The sequence below is a fragment of the Aptenodytes patagonicus genome, chromosome 24 (genome assembly GCF_965638725.1).
Source record: "Aptenodytes patagonicus chromosome 24, bAptPat1.pri.cur, whole genome shotgun sequence".
In the NCBI taxonomy this organism is placed as follows: Eukaryota; Metazoa; Chordata; class Aves; order Sphenisciformes; family Spheniscidae; genus Aptenodytes; species Aptenodytes patagonicus.
This window is the reverse complement of record NC_134972.1, coordinates 5,056,313-5,076,000: the sequence shown is the minus strand read 5'-3', so window position 1 is coordinate 5,076,000 and position 19,688 is coordinate 5,056,313. Positions and strand designations below refer to the sequence as shown.

Here is a 19,688-nt window from a genome sequence, read left to right as displayed (position 1 = left end):
CACAGGTGTGGGTCAAGGCCCCTGGTGAGGCTGGTCAAGGCCATTAGGGCTTATTAGTGCCCTCAGGGCCCTGACGAGGTGGGTGGAGAACAGCTCTGTGCAGGGTGGTGGAGCCAGGTCCGGACCTGGCTCCAGTGCTGACCCTGTGCTGTCAACTCTGTCCCCGAGGGCACCCCTGGGGCAGAGGCTGGGCACGGGATCCCCCTCCCTGAGCGCTGGCCTGAGGGGGCAGTTTGGGGGCACAGGACACGCTGGTGGGGCGCAAGATGAGAGTTTTTAAGTAAAATAGTCACAAACAGGGGCTTTCTTCAAGAAAGGATGTATTTCCTTGAGTTGCAATTCAGCTGAGGGGAGATCCACATGGGAAGCTCCAGCAACCCACCTGTACCCACAGCTTCGAGACCAGTAGGGGAGGCTTCCCCGAGGGGCTTCTGGGGCGATTTGGGGTGCCTGCTTCACCCCAGCACAGCAAGAGTGGGCTTGAACACACCCACGCCTGCCACCCCCAGGATCTGCACCACGTCCTGCCAGGCTGCTCGGCCCCGGGGCTCAGCATCCCCAGGGCAGCTGGCCCTCGTGTTGCCTTTGAGATCCTTCAGTCCCATCTCCCAGAAGAGCCGTGGGACCGGTCCCCAGGCAGCTGCCTGCCTCTCGCTCCCCAGTAATCTGCGGCGTAGTGTCAGGAGGGGAGGTGGAAGAAGCGGGTGATCCTGTTGCTGCCGTGGGCGCCGTGCAGCCCTCCTCGCCGCTGCACCGGCAGCGAGCTCCCCAGTTCCTCCTCCAGCATCTGGAGAAAAGCAGCGCTGCCATGTCCCGTGCCCGTGCCCCGTGTCGTAGGGGCTTGCAGCGGGGAGAGCAGCCCTCCATCGCATCCCGTGAGCTGGGCCAAGACGGGGAGGAGATGCTTTGGGCTGCAGGACCACTCACCTCCTTGCGGGCAGCCAGCCGTTGCTTCCACTCGCTGAGCTCCATGGCGTGCTCCTGGTCCAGCCGCCCCAGCTGCCTCCTCTCCTGCGCTGCCAAGAGGTGCATCTTCTCGCTCTGGGAGAGGGGAGGTGGAAATGGGAAGGAAGGTGCTCGAGGGGAGGTAGCAGGGGTGTGGGAAGCCCCAGGGTGGACAGTTCCGCAGTGGTCCCCGGTACCTGCATCTGCTCCAGCTCTGTCAGGCTCTCAGCCTGCTGCTGCTGCAGCTGCTGCAGCTGCTGCGCCTGCTGCTCCTGCTGCTGCTGCGCCTCTGCTTGCTGCCGCCTCTCCTCTTGCTGCGTGAACTGCGGTGGGGGACAGCCCGTGTCACCCTCCCCTTCCCCAAAAGCCATCGCTTACAGCTTTTCGGAGACTTTCCCCAAATTTTGTGCTGGGGAACCTTGTTGGCCCCGAACAGGTCCTTGTACCTGCTTGGCCCTCTCCCTCTGCTTGGCCCCATTAGCCTCCTGGATCTTCAGGTTGTCCTTGAAGAGGGCCAGGCGGATTTTGGCGTCGCAGCGCTGGCTTTTCAGCAGCTGAGCCCGCTCTTGTGCCTGCTGGCTCCTCAGATCCTCCACCAAGAGCTGGTGGAAGCGGTTCATCCTCTCTGTCTCCTGGGAAAGGGGCAGGAGGATGAGCCAGGAGAGGGGCTGGGAGCCCGCAGGGCTGGGAGAGCATCGCCGGCGGTTCCCACTTCACCTTCTCATGGCGCTTGCGGAGCTGCTGCCTCTGCAACGCGTGCTGCTCCTTCACCTGCTGCCTGAAGAGCTGGTACTTCTCCTGCAGGTGCCCTTGCTCCATGCTCCACACCACCGACTCGCGGGCTGCCGGGCAAGACCACAGCACCATGACCACCTCCAAAAACCCCCAGCCAGACCCCTGGCTCCCCTCCCCAAGAACCCTCCATCCTCCTCCTCCTCCCAGCCCGGTGCACCTCTCCTGAGGCTATGGATCCTGCTGATGCACTCCCAGTCGATGGACGTCATCTTCTTCTTGTGCTCCTGGACGACCCTCTGCAGGGCTGTGTTGAGTTCCTCCTGCTGCTGCTGCAGGAACCGCTGCTCCTGCGGTGAGCAACAGAGGGGCTTGGTCCCAGCACCCAGGGGAGACGGTCCCCAGGCTCCTGGTGGCACGGCTGGGGGAGCCAGCGCTGCCCCGGACCCTCACCTCTCTCCCATTGCCCTTCAGCTCTTGCATCCTCCTCCCGCAGTCCTTCTCCTGGAGAGACTTGAGGCGCTTGGCCTCGTCTCGCAGCCTCGCCGTGTACTCAAGCTCCTGCCGCTCCTTCAGCTGCCGGTAGCGCCGCTCCGAGCTCTCCACCTCCCGGTCATAAAACTCCTTCTTGCTCTGCCATGCAGATATGGTTAATGGGGCTGAAGAAGTGGCCAGAAAAAGCAGCCACCGAAGCAACCAAACCCCCCCAGACCCTGGCATCTCCCGCAGCGGGACCCCAGCACCCCCTTGCACGTCTCCCTCTCTGACCATATGGCACCGAGGGACGATGGTCCGGTTACCGTCATCTCCTGCTCGATGTGACGAAACATCTGCTCCCGCTGCTGGTGAAACTTCTGCTCCAGCTGGTTCTGAGCTCGCTGCTCTTCCTTCTGCAGCACTCGCAGCTCGCGGAGCTCCTGGCGCCTAAAGGTTTGGGGAATTGGGGTGAGAGGGGGCCCAAAGGCGGCCCTGGAGGCACCTCTCTCTCCCAGGATGCCTGACTTGTAGGTGGCTAAAGGAAGGGAGAAGCTCAGCCCTGGTGCAACGCCACAGAGAAGACTTTCTCCAGCAAGAAGGAAGATGGGACGCCCATTGGGTCCATGGTGGCCACGCTCCCAAGCTCAGCTGATGTCGCTGCCCCTCCATCTTCCCCTTCATCCTTTCCTACTCTCCTTGGGTGACGTGAGAGCTTATGGGAGAAGATCTTCCCCTCTTCTTTACTTAAGCTGGCTGCTGGACACACCAGATATGAGGCTGGGCAACATTTTGGCTCCTCGTGTGCCCCTACGGCACAGCCCTGAGGATGCAGGGAAGGGCTTGCTCATGCTTTCCTGCTGGAGTAGACCCTGGCCAGGGAGGCAGAAGGGTTTTCCAAGCCTGGAGGTCAAGCACTTGTGCTTTGCAGAGCCCCATAGACCCATCCTCCCTCCCGCACCCTCTCCCCTTTGCCCCTGGTCCTCCTTGTCCGGAAACAGATGGGAGGTGTCTGGTGGCCACTACCAGCATCACTCACCGAGCTGAGCGCACCATCACATCCCTTGCCCCAGCCTTGCCGACAGTCCTGGCGGTCGTCACGCTCACCTCCTCCCCATCCACCACAAACCTCCGGGTTTTCTTGACCGTCCTTTGGAGCGAGGCAGGTTCCTGCGACCGGGAGCAACGGTTTGAGCTCAGGCGGCCCAAAACTACATAAACCCAACAGGGCAGCCCATGCAAGGGGGGGGGGGGCAGCTTCACGTGCCCATGTTACCTGCAAGCTTCTCACCTGCTGGGCTTCCCCAGCAGAGGGGAAAGGCTGCGCTGCTGCAGGGAGGGCACTTGGACCTTGTACATCCACAGGGTTTTCCACAGAGGATAGCTCCTCTCCTTGCTTTGACGTGATGGATGGATCTGGTGCGTTCCCTGCTTCCCACGCTGCCCGCCCGTGGGAAGAAGTGCGGACAAGGGCAGCATGAAAGCTCACGGTCTTTCTGGCCTTTGGATGTCCAACAAGGGCGTCCTGGGGCTCTGGCACTGCTCCGTGACCCTCCAAGCCACCCATCTCCTCTCCAGATCCATCCCTTGATGGCCCTTCAGGAGCTGGAGCAACCTGTACCCCGTCTTCTCCAAGCTCTCCATCATTTCCATCTTGTCCTTTCCAGCCATTCCCGTGAGCAGCTCCTGGCTGGTTGTCTCTGGGGCTGTTTTCCGCTTTCTCTTCTGTTTCTTCTTCAACAGGCCCCGGGATCTCCACGAGGGATGAATCCTCTGCTGAATTTTGAGCCTCCTCACTTGCAGATCCCTCTCCTGCACGTGCTGCAGAGGCTGCCTCCGGTTCCTCTTCTGCCAGCATCACTTTCCCCGGGCTGGCTGCATCTCCCGCTGGTTTACGGTCTCCAGTCAAACACCCGTTTACAACATCCTCTTCCAATTTCACTTCTGCTGGCATCAGGGCTTCCTCGGGAGGAATTTCCACCCCAGTTTCAGCGTTGTCTGTGGCTTCCTCCTCATTCCTCCCCACCTCCTGCTCAACCAGGTCCAGGGGGTCAGCGATAGGCTCACACACAGCTGAGTTTCTCTCCGCATTGTTCCTCTCTCCGGCCTCTCCCAGACCGGCCAGAGGCTCCTGCCACCCCTCGAGAGCATCTGACCCCACCACTACCTCCTCTGTCACAGTGGGCATCAGCGATTCTTCACCCCGTGGCACCCTCTCCTCCACCAGCTCAGTCTCCCCAGGCTCTCCAGCACCCTCAGATCCCATGGGTGCCCTCCCTGCTCCATCGCCATCCTTCCCAAGGCCATCTTCAGCCCCAGCGGAGCCAACCTCAACCTTCAGGTCTAGCAACGACCGAGTAACCCGGTGCTGATGCTCTGCCAGCGACTTGAAGCTCTGGGTTTTGGCCCCCATGGTCCACAGGTCCAGGGCTGCCACCAGCTGCCCCACGGCCGAGCCTCTGCGCCAGTCCCCGTCCGTGGGTGCAGGCAGGGTCAGCGAGTTACAAGTAGGGTCTCTGCTTGACTCCTGTTTTGTATCACTTTTGGGGGTCAAAACGGGGCTCAGTTGGGCTGCAAGCCGTCCCTCCACAGGCGTTTCGGCCACCGGTGATGCGTCGGCACGTTGGCTTTCCTCCTGGGGCTCTGCCTTGGGTCCAACCTGCCCTGCCTTCAGCTCTTGCAGTTCAGCAAGGTCTCCTGCCCGCTGTGGCCCCGAGGGGAGCTCGGCCACGTTGGAGGGGGTCCCCAGAGGGCTGGTCTCCTCCTCTCGACACCCTTGAACTTCTCCTGCCTCTGCCGGGGTTGATGTCCCTTGAAGAACATCCAGCGCCATAATCTCCAGCCTGCTCAGCTCTGCCCCGTGCTGCTCCTTAGCTGTTTCTTGGGACTTCATCCCTCCAAAAAATGACCTGCGCCGTATCAGCTTCAGAAACTCAGACGGCCTCTTTGCAGGGAGCCTCACGGAGCCCACGGGCTCGGGCGAGGACCTCCTCCTCATTTGCTTCAAGAAGTCGGACGCTCTCTTGGTCCTGGGCTCTGCCACCACCCAGACGTCGGATGGGATGCCCGGCTCCTCGCCGACTCTCCCCACTGTGTCCGGGGGCTGATGCTCCAGGGGACCCCCTGGTGTCGGGGAGCAGGAGGACTCTCCGTGCTCCTGTCCAGGCTGTGGGGTGGACAATAGGGGAGAGGTGAGGCTCAACGAGCTCATGGAGAGGGTTGGAGGGATCTTGCACCCCAGCCGGCCACTACTCACGCACCAAGGGGACTGGACCTTCCTCCTCATCCTCTTCCTCCAGCACATCAGCCCGGGCTTCGGCCACCAGCTCCCGGAGCGGCCGCTTGTCAGAGATGCCCGCCACGAAGGGGTGCTGGGTGGGAGCAAGGAAGGTGAGCGGGGCCAGCACTGGAGATGGGTCCCACCACCCTGAGCAGGTGGCGATGGGTGCTACCCACCTGCAGGAGCTGGCTGGCCGACCACCGCGCCTCAGGGCTCTTCTCCAAGGATTTCCTCAGGAAGTCCTTGAAGTCTTCAGACCTGCGGGATGGTCCCTGTGAGCACCGGGCCAGAAGCTCCCTGTCACCCCCACTGTGGACCCCGCAGAGCTTGGGGTGATGCTAGGGACGCTCAGGCTCTGCTAGCACCTTGGCAGGAGGTCCCCACCCTGGTGCTGCCCACCGGCGTCACCTTCTGTGGGCAAAGGCAGTGTGATGGGAAACCTGCGGTGCCACTTCTGGAGCTGGGCTTGGAGGAATCACGACCAGCATCGCTTATGGTCCAAGAGCCCATCCCAGCTGCCGGGATATGACTTCGAGCAGGAGCTGCCCCATAGGACAACTTCTCCCACCATCAATATTAGGGGTGACGTCTCCACACAGGGACTCACCACCTCTTGGGATGACGCAAAGTGGGCGGCTGGGACTTGGTGATCTTCAGCAGCACCCGGAGGGGGTTCAGCTCGTGGTAGGGGGGCTCCATCTCGGCCATCTCGATCAGCGTGATGCCCAGTGACCAGATGTCAGCCTTGTAGCCATAGGGGCTCTCCTTGGATGTCTCACACTGCACCACCTCTGGGGCCATCCTGCGCGTGGGAGAGAGGGGGAAAAGGTCCAGCCTGCCCTGGGCTGGGGGCTAGTATCTCCCCCCGAAACCAAACCCAGGTGCTACCCCCTCCAGAGACAACCCTACAGGCAGAAGAGGTGAGATTCAACCCCAACTCCTCCAACGCTACCCCAGGAGGGCTTGCACCCACCAGCACCCCGTGTGTCCTCTCCATACATAGTCTCGTGCTACTGAGAAGCCCACCCTGGAGCTGGTGTTGGCTGGAGGAGGAAAGATCTGGTTTCTTGAGATGCTCCTGGTGTCGAGGAGCCGGTTGCGAGCATCCGCAAGAAGAGCGGGACGCCTGGGTTCCCCCAGCCCGCCTGCCTGCACTCCCGAATCCCACCATCCCCAGGGATTTCTTCCCCCCACCTACCAGTACGGGGTGCCGATGAAGGACACCCGGCGCTGGACGGTGCTGGAGTTTTTGGCTGAGACGCCAAAATCGGCTGCAGAGCAGAAAGCGGCTGTTAGAGAGGATCCCTGGGGCAAAGCACCCCTGGGACTTCACTCCCGGCCTCCCTCCGCCCCACGGGGCCCCGACTCCCCTGGGACTCACCCAGCTTGACGTCCCCGTCGAGGGTGAGCAGGACATTGCCAGCCTTCACGTCCCTGTGGATGATCTTGCAGCCGTGCAGGTACTGCAGCGCCAGCAGCAGCTGCTTGCAAGCCGCTCGGATCTGCTCCTCCGTCAACCCTTTCTCCAGCTCTGCCGGTAGCGCAAACGAACCCCGCCGCTAACAATGCCTCCTGCCCAGCACCCCCCGCAAAGCCGGGGGTACCTGGAGGAAGATGCACCCCAACCCGTCCTCCCTCCCGGAGATGCTGCACAAGCCCAGGACTCCCTCCCACGCCGTGAAATTTGGCAATCCCATCCCAAACCCTCCGACGGCCATGCGCCAGCTAGAAAAAAAAAAATCATTTATTTACCCAAAATCGCTGCATCCACGGCCCCTCCGGGACAAAACTCCACCAGGATCTGCAGGGAGAGGTTTCCCACCCTGGTCTGCAATCATGTCCCCTCCAGACCGAGTCCCCCCCCAACTCCGAGATGCCGGTGGGACCCCGGTTCATGGCCGGGGTGGGGGGACCAGCACCCTCCGCAGCTCACCCAGAGCCGCCCGTTCCAGTAGAGCGCGTCCAGCAGCTTGGTGATATTGGGGTGGTCGCAGCAAGCCAAGATCTCGATCTCCACCACATAGTCCTCCAGCTCCTCCTCGCTCGGGGTTTCGATCACCTTGGCAGCCGCCAACGCCCCTGTCACCTTGTTCTGCGCCTGGGGGAGAGGTTTCGCGGGGCATGAAAGGAGCAGCCCCGTGGTTTTTGGTGAGGGGGGGGAGCTCGGACCCGTCGCATCCCTCCCCAGGTGCTCGGTGCCGCCGAGCCAAATGCCGAGGACAGACATGGGGACCTCGCTGTCACCAGAGCCAGGAAGGAGAGGGATGTACGGCCGCCCCACGCACGGGGCTGATGCGTAGGTGGCCCCGGTGTGGCCGTGCCACCCTGTGCGTGTGTCCCGGAGCATCCCGCTGTATCCGAAAACACTCTGCGTAGGTCCCGGAGCATCCCGCTGTATCCCAAAACACTCTGCCCCCAGTGCGGCCATGCCACCCTGTGCGTGGGTCCCGGAGCATCCCGCTGTATCCCAAAACACTCTGCCCCCAGTGCAGCCATGCCACCCTGTGCGTGGGTCCCGGAGCATCCCGCTGTATCCCAAAACCCTCCTGCAAGCTACATCCTCCCACGGATGCAACAGAGTTCCCGCAGGCGCAGCCACAGCGAGCATCAGCACAGGGGGCTCAGCAAACCACCACCACCACCCCCCCCCGCTCCCCAAGGACCTCTTGGTGGTTCCACGGTGAAACCCCATCCTGCGAGAGACGCCGAGGCATTCGGCTGCCCCGAAAAAAGCCGGAGAGAGAAGAGGGGATGGGTTTGGCCAGGGCAAGCCCAGCCAGGAGCGGGACCGTGGCTGCCGTGTGCCACCGGCCCCAGCACCGGAAGGCGGCTGCTGCCGCAGGTCTGCTGAGCGGCGAATTTAGGTTTCCTGTCACGCTCAGGCTCTGCACCGTGGTTTCAGAGAAAAACACCCCCGTCTCAACCCCCTCGCTCCAACCAAGGAGGCAAACACCCGCCGGCAAACAGGCCGGCTCCAGGAGCCGGTGGCTCTCCCCGTGCCGAAGGCCGGCGATGGGCTGAGCCAGCACCAGGTGAGGACCCTGCCATCCTCTGCTAGAAATTTGGGGCTGTTCTTAGAGGTTTTTTAGCTTCTTGCGTGCCGGAAGCTGCACGATACGAGACAGCACCAAAACCAAAAAAAAAACCCATTTGCAAAACCCTTGGGGCACCGGCGGCATTTCGGGGTGCCCTCCTACCTTAAAGACCTTGCCGAAGGCACCATCACCCAGCTCGCCCAGCACCAGCCAGGCCTCCTCGGGGTCGACATCCCGCCTGACGTGCTCGTACCTCCTCGGCAGCTTCTTCTTTTCCGAAAAGCCAAAAAGCCGTCGGAGAAAAGCCATGGGGCCACCTCCATGCAGAGAAAACAGGGCGGCTGAGCTCGAGCTCCTCTACCGAGCACCTTCGCAGCCCTCGCTCTTCCTCCTCCGCGGGCAGGAAGGGGCTGAGCGCTGCCCCGGACCGTGCAGGATGTGCCACGAGATGGAGGTATCAAAAAGGAGATGCTTTGCTCCACGCCTGTTGCATCCTACCCTTGGGTATTTTCAGGATGGGAGAAAGGGTTCGTGCTCACCCGGTGGTGCTGCCTCTACCCCTTGCACCCTCACCAAAGCCGAAGGCGCCATCTGCACCCCTGCCAAAACCACATGCACGGGCATATGGGGGTCCCTGGGCACCCCCCTGCAGATATAGGGTCCTTTCTGGTCACAGGTGGTTGCGGAGGTGCACAGCCCCATGAATTTGTGCATCCCCACACATGCACAGCCCCAGCAGGGGCTCAGCAGCAACAGGCTCCGTGAGCTTAAATAGGTCCCATGGGTGGTGGGACGCCCCAGGTAAGGTCGTTAAGCCCTTATTAATGCCCCACTAATTAACTCTCCCTGGAAAGACCCTTGTGGTCAGGCTGGTGTTCAGCTGTGCCACCTCTTTGGCAGAGGGCTGGGGTGTAAGGTGTTGGTACCGCGGCTGGGACCTCGTTTTGCAGCCCCCCCAGCTCCCTTTCGATGGGGGGCACCCAAAGTCCGTCCATCCCCGCCCCCCCAGCACCCAGGGTGCTGCAGCAGCATCCAAAAGCATCCGGCTCCGGCTGCTCCCCTAAATCAAGGTGGTTTTTATCTCCCAAATAATAAACCCCCTGTGCCGGCGTGGGCGCAGCATCTCCCCGGTGCTGGCGGGGGGGGGGGGGGGGCTCAGCTCACGTGAGCTCCCCGAGGAGGCTGTTTTCCCGGTGATTACATCGGTTAATCACGGGGTAATTAAATCCAGGGAGATATTTCACGGCTTTATATTCATAATTTATAGCGTCAGGCTTCAGAATAGAGCTGTGGTTCTATACCGGCACCCGATGGGATCAACCCACGGGAGGAGGGTGCTGGCGATTCCCGCATCCCCAAAGCCCCACCAAACCCCCGTGAGATAACGAACCCTCTTGCCGCGCTTTGCGCCCCAAAGGGATGCGGGTGCCACCAGCGCTGCCAATCCGCGCCATCCCCAGCAGCCGGGCTTTCCATGTTTTGACTCTTTCTCCTTCGCCGTCTTCTCCTTTTCCTCCATCTCCTTCTCCTTTTCCTTCTTCTCCTTTTCTGTCTCCTTCTCCATTTCCTTTTCCATTTCCTTCTCCTTCGCCTCCACCTCTTCTCCTTTTCCTTCTCCTTTTCCTTCTCCCTTTCAGGCAGCGGCCGGCACTGGGCTTTCCTCGCTGGCTGAGCCCCAACACCTTTCAGTGCACAGATGGCCGCTATCCCCCAGCCACACCTTTCAACCTCGATAATTCCCCTTTTTCTCCAGCATCTGTTCCACGGGATTAAAAAAATAAAACTCCCCTCGGGGAGAAGCTTTTTCCCTTGTCTCCTGTTGGAGCGAAGCCCCTCGGGGGCCGGATCCCACCCCAGGGATGCTCAGCTCCCCCCCCCCCCGGGAGCCTGAAATTCAGTATATATATCAGTATATATATATTCAGTGAGCAGAGCCGACGGCGAGTCCCGGCAGGCTGGACCACGCAAGCAGCCACCGTCACAGGGAGGGGAAACTGAGGCAGGGACCCCGCCCTGGCCCCCCCCCCCCCAGCTTCAGACCTCCCCCCTGGGTTCTGCTCGAATAGAAACCGGAGCCGGGAATAGAAACCCGAGTGGGGTTTTTTGTTGTTGTTTTTTTGCCCTTTTTCATTAAATCACGTTATTATTAAGTAGAAGGCGGGTGCGTTCCTGGAACAAAAGGGTTAATGTCACCCGCGGATTCCTTCACCCCCTTTTCTAGCCTCGGAGGGGGGGGGGACAGGAGCCAGATGCCCCCCCCCGACCTCCCCCCCACTTCTGCTTTCTCCGGCTGTTGGCCCAAATGAGTCACCAGGGATTTTTTCTTTTTTTTTTGGGGGGGTTCTTTCACAAGCGGCGGCGGGGGGGGGGGGGGGGGGGGGGGATTCTTGGGGGGGGGGGGGGGGGGATGCTACGGGGTTGAGCACCCACGGGTGCTCTCCAGCAGCCCCCGGTCCAGCCCCAACCGTCCCCCACTCATGGGTGGCTTCGGTCCCACGGGACTGGGATGCCCAAGCTGGGGACGAGGGACAGTGTCCCTGGAAAGTGGTACCCAGCGCCGGAGCGACGCTGGGGTCTCAGTCCCCGTTTGCAGGGTGATGGCCCAGCCCCAGGGGACACCGGTGGCTCGGTCCCCGTTTGCAGGATGGTGCCCAGCAAAGCCACCCTCGGAGGGGGACCAGGACCACGACCCCACGAGCATCCCGGCCGCTGGGACCCGGCCGTGTCCCCAAACCCCCGGGGGGGGGGGGGAACCAGGTGGCACCGCAGCCGCGTCGCCAACCCCGGGAGGGGCTCGAGCTGGAAAGTCCCGGCACAGTCATTCAGCGCGGTGCCGGGCTGCCCCTGGGTGAGAACCCCAAAAAGCCCGCCGTTCCGGTAACGAAAGAGTCTCAATCGCACACGCAAACACACACACACACACACGCACACGCACACGCACACGCCACTTCCCTGAGTGGGGGATGACTCATCCCCCAGCCCGTCATCCCCAGTACCGTAACACCAGCAAACCACAGAGCTCTTCCTCCGGCCGCGCCGATGAGCCGCCCGGCCTTCGCCTCCTGAGCCGGTGAGTACCGGGGGGTCCCGGGGAAGGGGTGGGTGGGGGTGTGTGTGTGTGGGGGGGGGGGTGGTCCTATCACGAGCCACGCGTCACCCCGCCTCGCCAGCCCCGCCTCGCCCCATCCCGCCGCCGCCGAGCTGAGACTGGCTGAACTCGGCGCATGCCACGGCGGCAAGGCCGGGAAACCATCCGGCGGGTGGGAATCCCGAAACCACGGAGAAAGGGGGACCCACCCCAACCCTACGGGGACACCTTCCCCGCGACCATCCCCACCTACCCCAAACCCCTTCTCCCACACACACACACACGCATACCCCCCCCCCCCCAGGCACCCGGTGGGTCCCTTCGCCCGGCGTTGGGTGATGTAAGGGGTTATTTTTCACTCCCGGCGGCGGCGCGGGCCGGGGAAGGGATGACTTCAACCCATTACTCACCCACCGTAATGGCTTGGCACGGCTCCCGCGCTATTCCTAGCCATGACGCTCGGCCCTTCGCTCCAACCTCTGCCACGCTCGGGGCCGGCCGGCAACACCGGGACGCCGCTCACCGGGAATTTGGGCCTAAACAGCCAAAACTGGGGTTAACGGGGCGATTTCGGTAACGAGGACGAGCCCCAGAGGGGCAGCGAGGGGTCTGCGAGGCGGTGGGAAGTGTGGTGGAGCGGTGGGTGGGATGAGTTTAGCCGGTCTCAGCCCGCTCCAGCCCAGCTTTCGCGGAGCGATGCTGCGGTTTCTCGACAGCGCTGGGAAAGTGCCGCCCCCGCCGCGAAAGCGCGTTAATTATTAGCGCCTTAAACGCGTAATTACAGCCCAGGCGTCACCTTCAGCCACCAAAATTACCGGCACAAAGCTCACCCGCCACCGGTTTGATGCAACACGGCTTGTTCATGCCAGCTTGAGTTGGGTTAGCCCCAAATCGGCCGCTTCTCACCCCAAAAGCCCCTGTCGCCGTCGTCGCCCCCCCCCCGCCCCCAGTTTCCTGCGTTTTCGTAGCGATACCAGAAAGGGAGGGAGGAAATCACGTCAGCGGCGTCGCCACACTCACAGTGCCGGGAACCAAATCTGAGCCGGTGAAATCACGGCCGGGGCACGCGGGGGTCCGCACACGCAGGGACACGCGTGTACGTCACATGTACCTGCTGCACACGCAGGTACCTGCGTGGCCGCGCGCACACGCGCGTGCCCACCAGCACCCACACGTGCGCACCCCCTGTGCAGAAGCGCGTACCCACTCGCCTGTGCTCACCTGTAGGTGTGCGCGTGCCTGCACACGCGTGTGCCCACCTGCCCGTGGAGGCCGCCCACACGCATGTACTCACCCGCACCCGCACGCCTATGCCTGTACTCACGTGTGCTCACCTGTCCTCGCGTGCACACGCACGTGGGCACTCGGATGCCCCCCGTGAACGCTCCTGGGCACGCGTGCCCACCCTGGCACACGCGTGCCCACCCTGGCACACGCGTTTGCCCGCACGGTGTGCCCCCCTTGCACGTCCCCCCCCCACACACACACACACACAGACCCACCTTCCCGAAACACGCGAGCCCACATACCCACGCGTAGAGCTACGTGCCACATGTGGACACAGACGTGCACGCGTGCACACGCATGCCACCCCGCGAACACGCCTGCAGACGTGTGCACGCCGCTGCACGCCCGTGACGTGCGCGCGCATGCCCCAAGCACCTGCAGCCACGCGGGCACGCACGCGCCCGGGCGCGCCCGCGCGCCCTTGCACACGCGTGTGCACACGCGTGCACGACTACACACGGCGGCGGCGCGCCGGCTGCAGGACTACAACTCCCAGCATGCCCTTCGCCGGGAGGGAGGGGAGGGGGGGCGGACGAGCGGCTCGGCTGCCCATTAGGCGCGGGGGGCGTGGCCGCGCCACCCAATAGACGGAGAGGGGGGCGTGGCGGCACCGCCCCGCGGGCGCGGCGGGCAGTCACATGGCGCGGCGGCGGCGGTGAGCGGGACCGGGATCGGCGTGGGGAAGGGGAAGGGGGGGGGGGGGGCACAGCGGAGAGGGTCTCGCGTGGGAGTGAGGGGGGGGGCACGGAAGGGAGTGGGGGTCGTCGTCGTCCCCTCCCCCCCCCGCCGTTCCTCAGTTTCCCCAGGTTGGCACCCCCTTTTTTTGTGCCCGTTTTTCCAGGGGGGTGTCCCCCCCCCAAAAGTGAGCGCGGGGAGGGGGAGGGAGGGGGAATTTGGGGCGTCAAGGGGGTGCCGACCCCTAAATTGGGGGGGGGGGGGGGGGGAGGAAGCACGCAGGGAGCGGCCTTGGGCGACGCCGTGGCCCAAATCGTCCCTTTTACCCTTACTTACTTTTTTTTTTGGGGGGGGGGGAAGCGACAATTCGGGGTGTCTCACTCTCCCCCCCCCATATTTTTCCTTGCAGGACCCCTCCTAAAATCAAAGACTCTTCCCCCCCCCCCCTCCCCCCCCCGCATGGAGGACGACCAAGAGCAGCGACGAGACCCCCAAGAGCCCACCGCCACCAAACCGGCGGTGAGTGCCGCGCCCCGGCATTTTTAGCGGGGGGGGGGGGGTGTGTGTGTGTGTGTGTGATGATGCTGACACCCCCCCTCTAGTTTGGGGGGGGGGGGGGGGGGGGACGAGGTGCTCGGAGGGCGCGCTTTTGCCGCCTGTGAAAGCGAGGATGAGGAAGGTGAATTTCCCAGCGTTGGGGGGGGGGGGACACACACAACGTACCCAAATCAGGGCATTTTTTTTTGGGGGGGGGGGGGGTCTCGTTACATCGAGAAATGACCCCCCACACACACACACACGCGGCTTCTAATTTTTTCTGATTTTTTTTTTTACGCCCGGGGGGGGGGGGGGGTGTTTAGGTTTTGCCGCGCCGGACGCCGCCACCCCCACACCCACACACCCCCCCCCCCCTCCAGCGGCTTTTTATTTTGAAAAAAAAAAAAAAAAGCCTCGAAACAGTCCAGCCGTTAAAATGCCGCGTCTGGCACGAGCGGTTAAAAGAATAGAAAGAAGAAGAATTAACAACAACAACAACAACAACAAAAATAACAAAGCGCTCGGGAGCCGAGCAGCTGCTTTGCCCAAAAATAGCAACAAGTTTTATAACTCCGGAAAATGTAGAACAAACAAACGAGAACATTTTTAGCTGAGAAAGGCGGCGGCGGCAGGGGGGGGGGGGGGGGGCGGTGGCGGAGGATGAATTTCTGCCCGTCTGTTTTCCTGGAAGCCGTTCCTCGTGTTCTCGCCCGGTTCCAGGCGCTTTGACCAACTTGGCCGGCGGCCCGGGCTGCCGGCTAACGAACCGAGAGCTCGTTAAATGCCTTCGGGTTGCAAAGCAGCCCCGGGGGCTGGGGGGTGGGTGGGGGGGTGTTGGGTGCTTCTGCTCTGCCTCAGTTTCCCCTTCGGCTCCTTCCACCCCCGTGTCCCGCAGGAGGCTCCGGTCCCGGAGGATGGCTCCGAACGGGAGAAGCCGGTGGAAGAAGCAACAACCGGCGGTGAGAAGGAAGAGGAGGAAGCCCTTCCTCGTCAGCCTCTACAAGTTCATGAAGGACCGGCACACGCCCATCGAGAGGATCCCCCACCTCGGCTTCAAGCAGAGTACGTGTCCCCGTGTCCCCCCCTCCCCGGGGCCAGGAGGAGCTGCCGGCGGCCGCGGCGAGCACCGCGTCCCCCTGACCCTCGGCATCTCCTCTTTTATTTCCAGTCAACCTCTGGAAGATCTACAAAGCCGTGGAGAAGCTGGGAGCCTACGAGCTGGTAAGCGATGGCCCCCGGGTGCCGGGATGGCCCCTGGGGTGCCGGGGGGGGCCTAACCCGTCCCTCCCGCCGCAGGTGACGGGGCGACGGCTCTGGAAGAACGTCTACGATGAGCTGGGGGGCAGCCCCGGCAGCACCAGCGCGGCCACCTGCACCCGGCGGCACTACGAGAGGTAGGGGACGAGCCAGGGGGTCCCGCTCCGTGCCTCGGTTTCCCCTCCCGGCGGCGCTGGTTCTCACTGCCGCCCCCCCACCCCCCCCACCCCCCCGCAGGCTGGTCCTCCCGTACGTGCGGCATCTCAAGGGGAGGACGACAAGCCTCTGCCCCCCAGCAAGCCCCGCAAGCAGTACAAGGTCTCCAAGGGCGCCGAGACGGGCGAGAAGAGCAAGAGGGCCAAGAAGGAGAAGGGCCGGGAGCAGGTGCGCGGCCCCCCCCAGAGTCCGGCTGATGCGGCTCCGGTTTGGGAGCAGCCCCGGAACCCTGCGCCAGCTCCCACGTCTGTCCCTAGCCGGGGGGGGGGGGGGGGGGGGGGAACCCCACTGGGGTGCCCGGGGAAGAGGAAGGAGGGATGCGGCTGGCTGGGAAAAGAGCAGAGCGGGAGGGCTTGAGGGCAGCCAAAAGATGGGGAGGGGCCGGGGGTGGGGGGGGAGCTGGGACCCCGGCACGGGGATGCGGCAGAGCCCGGCACCCACACCCCAAAACCCCTTTGCTTGCAGCTGCCTCCAGACAAGGCGAAGCCGGAGGCGGCAGCCGGCACGGAGGACGCGAGGGATGCCCCGGAGCGGGGCCGGGTGGCGGAGGGATGCTCCAGTCCGGCGGTCCCAACCCCGAGCCCCTCGGGGGGGTGTCCCAGCACCTGCAGGACCCACACCGAAACCTACAAGCGCCTTTTCTCCAGCTTCTACTCCAAAGGCAACCACCCCATCATGTCTCCGCTGGCCAAGAAGAAGCTGCTGGCCCAGGTGAGCAAGGCGGAGTCCTTGCACTGCCACAAACGCCACTGTCCCGAGGGCTGGCGGTCGGCGAGCGACGCTGGCCCCGGCCCCCACCTCGACGAGCAGAGGAGCCCGGAGCCGTCGGGAGCTCGGGATACAGCTCCGAGCGTCGGGAGCGAGGTGGGACCCGTCACCAGCACATCCCCCGGTGGGAGAGACAGCCAGCCCTGCCCGCGGGCTGAGGAGGGGGGTCCGGTGCCCACCGTCTTCACCGGCTGCTTCCACGCCTACCGCAACGAGGTGCTGAAGCCCGTCAGCTGCCATCCCCTCTGGGGGTATTTCTCCAGCTTGAAGGATTTTTTGGAACCACCTTCCACCTTCCAGTCGCGATCTGAGGAGCCGGAACAGCCCCAAGACCTGCGGAGCAAAGGAGGGCAGTCGTGGAGCGGGGAGAGCCGGCGAGCGGCCGCCTGCGCCACCGTCAAAGCCTGCTGGGTGCCCCCCGGGCACGGCTTCGCCCCCGCCGCGCCGAGGGGCAAGCGCGGCCGGGAGGAGGAGACGGCTTTCGGCCCCGGCGCGAAGTTACGTGCCATCTCCCCCTTCGTCAAGGAGGCCGACGGCAGGGACACGGGCGCCGGCTCACCCGGGGGCCAGCAAGGGCTGGCCAAACCCAAGGCAGTGGTGGCCAGCCCTGGCTACGCCGCGCCACTGCCACAAGCCCCGGACGTTTACAAGGGAGCAATGCTGCGTTTCCCGGCGAGCTTCGGGAACCCGTTGGAGCACCTCAAAACCCAGGGGGTGCCAGTGGCGCCGTCCCTCTCCGTCAACCCCTTCGTCGTCCCCGCTTTCCCCAGCCCTTTGGTAGCCGCCTCCACGCAGCCCTCTGACCTGTGCCGGCCGCTGGCGACCGGTCCCGGGCATTACCCGGCGTCCTACGAGAGCTCGTTGCGGCACCGGCTCTACCCAGCGGCGACGTGGCACAGCCAACCCACCTACGCCTCCCCGCACGCGCCTGCCTTTCACCGCAACGCCAAGCTGTAGCGCTTCCATCCCGCTCCGGATCGGCCTCGCTCCCGGCGGCGAAGGGAACCGGCGGGGATGCCGCGGTGGCTGAGCCAGGCAGCAAGGCACGTGCCGGAGCCGGTCACCGCTTCAGAGCCTGCGGCAAGGGGACTAAGAGGAGACAATCTGGACTGTGTCATTTTTACTCTTGATCTTAGAGCTGTTTGTATCCGACATAGTTACGCCGGTGACTTAACTACCAATATCACAAGGTTTATATATATATATATTATATATATATACATACACACATAAAAAAAAGGGAGCAAAATGAGTGGTGGAGGTTTCTATTTTGCTGGCGATGCCGTGCCCCGGCGCGGTTTCGGATGATGCAGCGAGGAGGCTGAGCCGGGCGATGGTTACTCCCATCCTGCCGTGCCGGCGATGCTCAGCGACTCCCTGGTCCAGAGCCCCGGCTGGCTCACACCACGCCACGCAATTTGGGTTTTTAATTGCGTTGCCTCTGTCCGGGGCTCCGGAGGTTTTTCAGGGGTTTGGGACTGCGGCAAGCGGCCGCTGCGTTGGGTGTCTGCCCGGAAAGCGCTCCGGCCGCTCCGCTCGCTGCTGCCCCGCACCTCCAACAGCCGCAGCGGCTGAGCTGGTCGCAGCAGAGGCAGGGCCCGAAATAAAACTGGCTGGATGGTCCCGACCTGGCGGTGTTTGGGGTGTCCTTGATTTCTCGGATCGGGGCAGGGTTTGGGGGGATCCTCACCCCAAGCACGGAGCCCCAGAGGTGTTTCGTGATGCCGTGGGGGTGGGCTGAGACCTACCTCCGGGGCCACCCTGATCCCGCGGGGAAGGAGGTGCTTTTCCGCATCAGTTTCGGGGGGGGAATCGCAGCCGTTTTCGTGGAGCAGCCACGTGGCCCAAGTGCAAACCAGCCCAGCAACATCTCCAGGTGCTTTTTGCCTCCGGGAGCTCCTGTGGAGCCGTTGCAAATGGCCTGAAGGGCTTCGTCGGAGCTACAGGACTCGCTTTTCTCGTGCCGGCTGCTCCCCACAAGCGCATCCGCTCACCACCGTCCTGGGCACCTTGCCGCGAGCTGTCGAAGCGGAAAGGGCAGAGGGACGGTGGCACTTGCTCGTCCCCAGAGAGTGTTATGGCTTCAGGTGGAGCAGGAGCAGTAAGTCGGCTTTTAAGGACAACTTCTGCTGTATCCACGGAAGGGAAAAGCTTTGGGATAGAAATTGGAAAAGGAGAACTAGCCCCCGGCAGCACCGGTCACTCCATGATGCTTTTAGCATTAGACTCGTGGAGAAGGATCATTGACCCAACCCCTCCTGGATCCTCCAGCCTGGACATCGGAAAGGCATTGCATGCGCTGCAGACCGCCCCGGCTGTACCCCCCGAGAGCTTCGCTGCCAAAACACACACCGTTAAGCCCGGTTTGTGAGCGAGGACGTGGCCACGGAGCTCGAGCCTTCCCACGAAGAGCTGCCTCCGCACCTGGGAGCGAGGGCACGGGAGATGCCACCTTCCTAAGGGCGTCTCAGCCTGATTACTGTCATTGCAGCAGAGAAACTCTTGACTTCAGGCCTGGAAAAGAGAGATGAGCTGCTTAAAACCACTGCAGGTCGACAGCAGACCCGTGTTTTTACCACCACGCTTGCGTCCGCGAGTGCCGCGGATGCTAGAGCGGAGCCTAAGTTCCTCCCGGCTGTTTCAGCTCGGGGAGAAGGTACCGTGTTTAGTGGCGTCCCATCGGCAAACCCCCTGCGCCAGGGGCTAGCTCAGCCTTGGGGTTCAAGGTCATCCCGCACCCACGACCTTCCCCGCGGGAAACTTTTGCCTGGGCTGAACCCAGCTTGCTGGCAAAGTAAAATCTTGCCAGTTTTTCCCCACACACACACACAAAACCCCAGGGGAAAGGGAAGAAAGGGTTTGGGGTGCTGGCAAAGCTCAGCATCCTCAAGACGGCTACTCACCGTCATGGCGGCGCCAAGTCCGGTGCGCAAGAGGCTACGAAGGCGAAGCAGGACAGTCCCCGAAAAGCCGGACAGCGTCTGGAGCGGCGTGTGTCTGGCCCAGGAGGGGTGGGAAGGGACTCGCGGCATCTCCCCTCTTCTCACGACGAGCGAATACAGCCAAAGGGGAAAATGGTTATTCCCCTGCTCTGTTTTCAGGCTCCCTGTGACAACCACCCTGCTTCTGCCGTTGGCGTGTGCTGTCCCGGCCAAGCTGAGCCAAAAACGGAATCTTCTCACGAGCCGGCAGGATGAGGAAGTGAGCGGAGATTTCGGAAACGTGCCTGCCCTCGGCAGGGGGGGGGGGGAGCACCGGGGCCGCCCCGGCACTGCCGAGAATGACGCTCCCCGAAAGCATCTCAGCCGGCAAACGTTGCATCACGCCCTGCGTCCCTCCGGGGAAGCGACGGTCGAGGGGCTCAGCAGAGCCGCAGCAGGGGACGGAGACATAG

General features: G+C 63.2%; 2 protein-coding genes across 2 annotated transcripts; one reads left to right on the top strand and one right to left on the bottom strand.

The window, feature by feature from the left end:
* Window positions 1-312: 312 nt before the first annotated feature.
* LOC143170484 (STE20-like serine/threonine-protein kinase) lies at window positions 313-10,267 on the bottom strand. Its single transcript, XM_076358829.1, is given in 19 exon segments — window positions 313-787; window positions 928-1,041; window positions 1,143-1,268; window positions 1,392-1,577; window positions 1,663-1,787; window positions 1,898-2,123; window positions 2,125-2,310; window positions 2,478-2,601; window positions 3,191-3,321; window positions 3,443-5,317; window positions 5,412-5,522; window positions 5,608-5,689; window positions 6,039-6,233; window positions 6,630-6,702; window positions 6,813-6,962; window positions 7,184-7,232; window positions 7,365-7,529; window positions 8,629-8,960; window positions 9,857-10,267. Coding segments are annotated over 18 exon segments (4,173 nt in total). The 5' UTR covers window positions 8,776-8,960; window positions 9,857-10,267; the 3' UTR covers window positions 313-679.
* Window positions 10,268-13,973: 3,706 nt separating this feature from the next.
* ARID5A (AT-rich interaction domain 5A) lies at window positions 13,974-17,979 on the top strand. Its single transcript, XM_076358827.1, is given in 7 exon segments — window positions 13,974-14,035; window positions 14,949-15,115; window positions 15,222-15,274; window positions 15,350-15,447; window positions 15,548-15,573; window positions 15,576-15,694; window positions 15,992-17,979. Coding segments are annotated over 6 exon segments (1,704 nt in total). The 5' UTR covers window positions 13,974-14,035; window positions 14,949-14,967; the 3' UTR covers window positions 17,252-17,979.
* The last annotated feature ends 1,709 nt before the right edge of the window (window positions 17,980-19,688 follow it).